Source organism: Lygodium microphyllum, chromosome 9 (assembly GCF_053477565.2).
Source record: "Lygodium microphyllum isolate KBCC chromosome 9, Lygodium_microphyllum_v1.1.10, whole genome shotgun sequence".
NCBI classification, from domain to species: Eukaryota; Viridiplantae; Streptophyta; class Polypodiopsida; order Schizaeales; family Lygodiaceae; genus Lygodium; species Lygodium microphyllum.
The window spans coordinates 160,312,160-160,319,612 of record NC_141143.1 but is presented as its reverse complement, the minus strand read 5'-3'; the positions used below and the strand labels follow the sequence as shown (position 1 = coordinate 160,319,612).

General features: G+C 40.5%; 1 protein-coding gene across 1 annotated transcript; it reads right to left on the bottom strand.

Annotated features, from left to right (window-relative positions):
- Positions 1-2,022: 2,022 nt before the first annotated feature.
- LOC148031799 (uncharacterized) lies at positions 2,023-5,163 on the bottom strand. Its single transcript, XM_087685459.1, has 2 exons — positions 4,792-5,163; positions 2,023-3,171 (listed from the first exon to the last, which is right to left on the bottom strand). Exons 1-2 carry the CDS (start codon positions 4,920-4,922, stop codon positions 2,634-2,636), a joined length of 669 nt encoding a protein of 222 aa, XP_087541585.1. The 5' UTR covers positions 4,923-5,163; the 3' UTR covers positions 2,023-2,633.
- Between the last annotated feature and the right edge of the window lie 2,290 nt (positions 5,164-7,453).

The window sequence follows — 7,453 nt, the reverse complement described above, 5'->3', positions numbered from 1 at the left end:
AAGATTTGGCAAAATGAGGTAGGTACACAGAGGCGAAATCCAAGGGAGTTTCAAATGCATGGAATGAGGACTTCGGGTGGCTTGAGAATTGTTTGCATGTTTGGACCAACCGAACCACGGATGAAATTATCTTCATATGATGCTGACTGAGCTATTTGCATCTGGCTATGAGGACTCTTATGCAGGGGAAGGGGAAGAGAGAGAGAGTGATGCAGTGTGGTTATCAGAACTAACTATGAGGACTCTTATGGGCAAACGTGTCCTTTTATCCCGAGAAAAGGTCTGATGTGTGTAACTATGTACGGATCCTGGATATCGACGATGGTTCTTGGGTCTTATTTGCGCATTACAAGAATTGGGTCATTCCAAGATGGACTGTGTGTTGTCACACGGCATCTCAAGGTCGTTGCGTATACGATGAGATAGGCATGATTTCGACATGTTAACGCAAAAATCTTCCCTCTGGAATCCTTCTGAAAGGTGGGTGGGTTGCATTCAAATTGAGTCTGTATTCTTATTGTTGACCTTAGAGCTCGCTTCTGTCTACAAGGCTAAGAAGATATGAATATACCTTTCCAACTTGTAATGTCTAACCTCCTCCGAAGGGTTTTTTTCTTTTTTAAAATTTCCTTTCAATTGAGGATAACCTGCCACAATGTATCAAAAAGTGCCTTAATCGATAATCATTCCACACTTTGACATATTGTGATGGTTAGAACAAATGAAGAAACAAATACACCCACCATGGACCATTGGCATGTAAAGCTTGCACAATTATTCTCCTTTTCACTAGGATAGTGGGTTCTTTATGCTCTTCAATGCACTCCCACAAGACATGATGTATATTATAACCAGGAAAGGTGGCAAGGAACACACCTAGTAGGTGATGTAGCCAGAAAAATTAAGTGTATTCCAAATTGATCGTTATTGGACCTAAATCTATTCCACACAAATAATTTAGTACACATTTCATCATGATTCCTTGGTGCACTTGACTAACTTTATGCAGGACTAAAGGTCTTTTGCAAAGTATAACGTTTTCCCAAGTTGGAGAAATATAGTGAGTATACATGCTGTTAAAACATCATGAAGTTGAGCTAGGAAAGAAACAAACTAATATGCGATGGTGTAAGTCTTCGTTTTTCTAATGGTAAGGGAATTTCCTGGAGTATAGGCTTGCTTGTTCATAGTTTTAAACGTAAAACTCATTTACTTAGGTTTCCTTGTTTAAGATTTTAGAATAAGCAGATCTTATGTCTATCTTGACTCAAGTGAAATCATACCCCATTAAATTTGATTAATGTTTTTTAACACATACAATGGCTTCTTCCAGAACCAGAAGATATGTTTGACAGCCATCACCAATCTTCAAAACAAAGTGGAAGAACAAAAGGTAAATTGAGCCAATTCCAAAAACATTGTTGACGCATGCCTTGATATCCAACATGCAACCATGGACACAACAGGGATATACCTCCAACATGCAACTGCTGTGGACATAAAAAATGCTACAACCGGAGCATACTGATTTCAAGTTCAGAAAGGACATTGAAACTTGGACAGCCAACGAGAGAGGGCACAACCCTTATGTGTTTTAGCATATGGCACTCAACATCGTTGAAAAGACTTATCAGTATAGTCTTGTTTGTACACAATACTTCACTTTTGTTTATTCTAACCAGTATGCTTTGTCCAAATCTCTTGTGTCAGCTCTCATACTTTACGGACCCCTGAGATTTGGAGGCTTTGGTTCATCTATCACTTCAGAACTTAGACATAGTCCCTACATTGGCCTTTGGCTCTATAGCAGTACTTGTAAGACTGGGAATGGGAATTTTCGAGTGCAAAAGATTAACCATAAGAAAACTGAAATATTCGTTTATGCCTCAGATGTGCTTTTCTTGCTTGAGATTCTTATGAACATAATGTATATACTCCTGACCAAGTAAAGAAGTGTCTAGTGTTTTTGTTGCGCTACTTGTTACTAGAACACACCAGTCATTACATACTGAAAAAACTACATAACATAAAGTTTTTAAGGAGATGCTCAGTTGTTGTCCCAGGCAAATATCAGAAAGTGAAATACAAGCTAGAATCCATGCTTAAAGCAGGAATTTTAACATTCAAGTAGTGCGGATGTAAGTTCACAAGTCCCCATGTCAGGTTGTGAATGGGGATAATTACCCTCATCTGGCTTTCATGTTGCACGATACATCACACCCAGAACAGTATGATGACAAGACCACATCAGCATATACTCAATCTTCAAAAAGGCCAAGCATATTTAGCATATACTGAAATCCTTTGATCAAGGATAGTATGTATAGAAACATTGCTTTAAGTCCTAGCAAATCCTCTTTCACCAATCCACTAAACGTGGTTGGAAACCTAATTGCTTAGCTATATCTACTTTTATTTATTATGTCAGCAGCAACTTCCTACCCGCATACCCCATGGGCATAGGAACTTCCTACCTGCATACCCGTGCACATAGGCATGCAACTCATGTAAAATGTACAAGAGTTCATGGCTACAAAATCTATGCTTTTGCTGTTCATCCATCTTCATAAGCAGCAGTGATCCAGTGCAAATCTAGAAAATCAGGCATTTCAGGACAGAACCATCTTTTCTGGCTATTTCAACATCATCCAGGCAATGTCCTCACGAAACACGCTTTTCTTCAGGGGAAAGCTGGAATTCACCTGTGTCCAAGCTGGTACAGCTGTAGTAACAGGGTTCAAACTTGGGAAAGAAGTCAATGAGAGATGATGATACATTCCAGAAGCCATTGTTCTCACCCCTGGGCCAGTCTTTGGCTTCCCAATGCCACTCTTAATGCTGCCAATACCACCAGTGATTCTGTTTCGTATTGCTTGACCAATCTGAGTTTGATGCAGTGGGTGTGAGAAGGACATCTTATTGTGAAGAGACCCCGAACTTGAATCAGCCTGCTTTCCAACATTCATACTCTTCTGTGGCGCATGTGTCATGGATGATCCCTTTTGAACTGAGCCATGATTTTGAGGAGGAGGCCTAAGCACTTGTGCAGAAGGCCTCATGCGATCCAGAAACCGCAAAATGAAATTGCCCACACCCTTCCGACCTGCCAAATCTCGATTTTGGACGCCTTTCTGTACAGATAGAGCAACATCAAATACATTGCGAGTGCGCCTGCAGAAAGACAGCTGCGCATGAGCAAACTGGCCAAGCCATTAAAACATGAACATGGCCAATATCTGAAAGCCAAAAGACTAAGATGTTCATATTGGTACATTCTCAGAGAAGAGGTTAAATATTTTTACCTTCACCTGAGAAACACACCCAAGATAAAACTTTTCTTTCAATGAATCAGCATGGGACAATAAAAATTAGTATCATATGATACAAGTCTAACGGCCCAATGACACAAATGTTAAGACAGACCAACTCCGCATGAAGCCAAAAGTTCAGAATTTTATTTGAAAGGGCAACCACAGCACTCCTCAGCGCTATGAGATGGGCACATATGGAGGAAGCAACCATAGTACTTGAAACATAGAAGCTTGTGAGTTTCCGAAATGAAGAAATGAAGATGGCTGGGAAATGGTTGAGACACAGTTTTGATCCAAACACAGCAAACAAAAAACAACAAGATACATATACACGTAATATAAATATGTATGGTGACACGTGGTTGTCATGTCCGATGGCATCTGATGTTGGTATGATACTACTCGGATGTTTGATGCTACATCAGATAGGAAAGTTGCACACCTGATTTAAGGCCTACGCTTAATGTTGAATGTTGAAACTTGAAAAATTAAAGGGTAAAGAGGCTAGAAGTAGAGTGTTTGAGCAAACTTTCACCCAGCCTAGAATAGCCATCACCAACTTCAAAAACAGTATCGCCAGCCCCAGAAACAACATGATCAGCTATGCTAGGTGACTGACTGATCGGTGGCAGCCACATTTTGTATTGATAAAGCCCAGGTCTGGTAGAAAAGCTGTGCTTTCCTTGCTTTTCAATTAAACTATTAAATTTAACATTGAAATTTACTTATTTGGTAAATTTTTAATAAATTAAATCAAACTTTCAAATGAAGGTATATTTTACTTGAATCAATAAAATGTGCACAAAAACCTTAGCAACTGATGGACTTGCCTACATCCAGTACAACTCATACAATGTTTTGGACTTGCCCAAAGAGGTAGAAGATAGATCACATCCCCTCACGTACCTACTTGAGAACTTCCTAAAAGATTATAGGATGCTTCCTATGCTCAGCTTCATTCTTTGAATAAAGAATGGTATCATCAAAAAATGCCCCCACAAATTATCCATGCCAGGCAATAGATCATGTCCATCATCAAATTAAATGTTGTTGGAGCATCAATATGCCCATTAAACATCAATAATCTCCTGAGTCCTACCTTCCTTAAGTCTTGAGCAACCTCATTAACGGTCATCCTTTGACTGACGTTCAGGGTCTGTGAATAAAAGTAGCAAGATGATGATGCAAAATGAAAGGCCATTGTGCGCAGCAGGAAAGCTAGCAAAGCCGTTTTCTGCAGGGAATAAGTACACATTTACAAAGCTTGAAACATGCAGAGGGTTTATCAATGGACTTAATCTCTGCATCCAAAACCTTGCTAAATCTGACATTAGCATCTGATTCTTGAATTTCTAGAATGACCGGCCCTCAGTTGTAGTCTAACGATAATTTCACTCCATTTTCTGGAACTTCTTAATGTTCTTAACATATGCGATCAATGGTCTGTCTATTTGATAGGAACAATAGATGCGGGGGTTACCTGTGAAGGAAATCACGAAGACGAGGGAACCGAGGTCCAATAAGTCGCCTCTGCAGCTTAAGGGCCAGCCTATAGGTCTTGCGCAGTCCTAGCCAGTATGCCGTGAACAATGTGATCTCCCACAGCACCATTGGCCTTCTCCCCTCCTTCAGTGTGGTACTCCTCTAGGTAGTAATCCTGAAAGCCTCGTAAACTGCGAGGGCTAGAGTGTGTATGGGAGTTCCGTCTGTTGTGTGCGAGAGAGAGAGAGAGAGAGAGAGAGAGAGAGAGAGAGAACGTTTTGCCTCCGTGAGCTGAAGGTTGAAGAGCACGGAACCCCGGCGCCGCCCAGAGTCTTTCCTGGGCTTTACTAGTTTCGTTGTGTAATAAATTAGACACTAGCGTCCTCTTTCTCCCGAGTCCCTCCTATTTCCCCTCTCCATTTTCAGTATGATTTATTTCCTCTCTCTCTCTCTCTCCAATTCTCTCTAAGCACCTTCTCTTTGTCACACACACACATATCAAACTTAAAACTAAAAGTAGTGCTGCAATTGTCGAGCACACCTCCACATTTATGTGTGCATTGTATTTCTTATTCAAGAATGGATTATATGGAACAATCCATTGATTATCAATAACATTACCATTTATGATCACGGAGTTTCCATCATCTCATCTTCGATAAATGGGATAGCCAGAACTATCAACCATTGTCATGTCCACTAATTTTCGCGGGTAATCTTTAGTACATCTACCCTTGTCCATATAGGGACTCTTCGGGTTCAATCCTCCGTAAGGGCCATGAATGTTGCACTTTGAAATTGTCTCAAATAAGACTAGACACTTAACTCTATTGAGCAACTCAGCACAAACCAGTTTATCATAGTGACATGCTTCAGAAGGTTTAAAAGACGGCTCTAAAATTAGCAAAGTATGAGAATGTGGTAGCCCCCTTTTTTGGAATTTAATCACAGTAACATAGCCTGCAACCTTTCCAAAGAGATCCTTCCGCAACAACACATACATTAAATTAGCATGCCTTTTATGAAACACGCGAGCAGTCAAATCCGGATAGTCATAAGCACTTTGCCCAGACAATAAAGCATTAGTTATCTCCAACCACTTTGGATTGCATGTCATTGTTATAAAAAGGTCAGGTTTTCCCTTACATCGCACTATAGCCATGGCATCCTGATATAATTGATACATGTGCCTTGGCCCACCTGTGAATGACGACGGTAAAACTATCCTCTTGCCAACAGAGGCACCAACAATCTGCATTGGCCCATCATCGTTTGCCCCCACCATGTCTGCCAAGCCTTTGTAGGCCTCGATCGCAACATTGATTGATTCTGGCGGCACCAAGTTAACATGCACTGCTCTATACTACAATAAGCATCGACAATAAATTGTTGCAATAGTCGACCAGCATGCAATATGCACACCTCAGTATCTTTGCGCACTTAAAGTCGGAATGCATAAAACTGCATCTGGGTAACACAATTTTTATTGGACAATTCATATATGTTAACAGGAACACTAACATTATTGTAGGGAACCTTTACATGCCAACCATCATCTCCCATAGGAAAAAGAAGGACATATAGCATTGGCATATATGCTCTGTGCAAGTTTGAAATAACAACACATCGACCTCCCCGAGTGTAAACATGAATATCCCGATGATCAAGAGTACCCTCGTCACCCTGCCCTGGCATGATAGCCGCAACCTCAGTTGTTACAGGAGCAGAGTATTGTTTACTGGTTCTTTGAACACAAAAAATACTCATTCTTAGTTCTTGCACGAGATTATTTTGCAATTGCAAACCCACTGGCCTAAAATCATGTGCATATATGTTGTGTCAATGCATCATACCTTGAAGCTCCCCTAGCAAATTTGGTAATAAATCATGCATAACCCCCAGCCTATTAAGCAACTCATGCTCGGTATCATAAACATAGAGTTGTGCAAATCTTGGCCTTTCTTGACGCTGCACATCATGAAGCAAAGTACCTATACGGTGATAAACAGAGCCATGCACTCTAAAAGTGTAACCATTCCCGATAACAGGTAGCTTGTCAACATTAGCTCCGAGCGATACAAATGCAAAAGCATTGTTGTATGCTCGTATGTTGTTTTTAAATATCCTACTCTGAGGGTGCATACCATGTAACAAATCATGCAATGGTTGTGGTGGATGTTGCAATGGTGGCAACATTACTTTTCCATTTCGACAACAGTGCCTTCTAAACAAAATTGACCCTTGCACCCGAGTCTCGCATCTCCACAACTTAGCTGAACACCTTTCACACACCACATAAAGACTCCCCATGGAATGCACATCCGACTCTTGAAATAGTAGTATTGACATTGCTGGGTGAACGTCTGTTACAGGCAAAGCATTTAAAATGGAGCATAATCCACCACTTTGGGGATAAAAAACAACAATATTATGAACACGTGACTCATTAGCCACAGAATTTTCCACATTGTGGAGATTTCCAAAATCTAAACCAATATGATGTTCAATTGGCTCATTATCCCCATTTACAAATTCAACACGGCGAGCCACACTCTCACAAACCACTCCACTAAGATTTTCCCCATGTTGGCACTTAGACATTGAAACATTATTAACATGTGACTCGAAAATCACATGATTAAGACTACTGCAACCACCCA

Bases quoted from the DNA above. Each gene is read 5' to 3' on its own strand.
- LOC148031799 (XM_087685459.1), bottom strand. From the start codon at position 4,922: ATGGTGCTGTGGGAGATCACATTGTTCACGGCATACTGGCTAGGACTG. The intron at 3,172-4,791 runs GTAACCCCCGCA...GTCTTTCTGCAG, and splicing joins CTTCGTGATTTCCTTCACAG to GCGCACTCGCAATGTATTTG.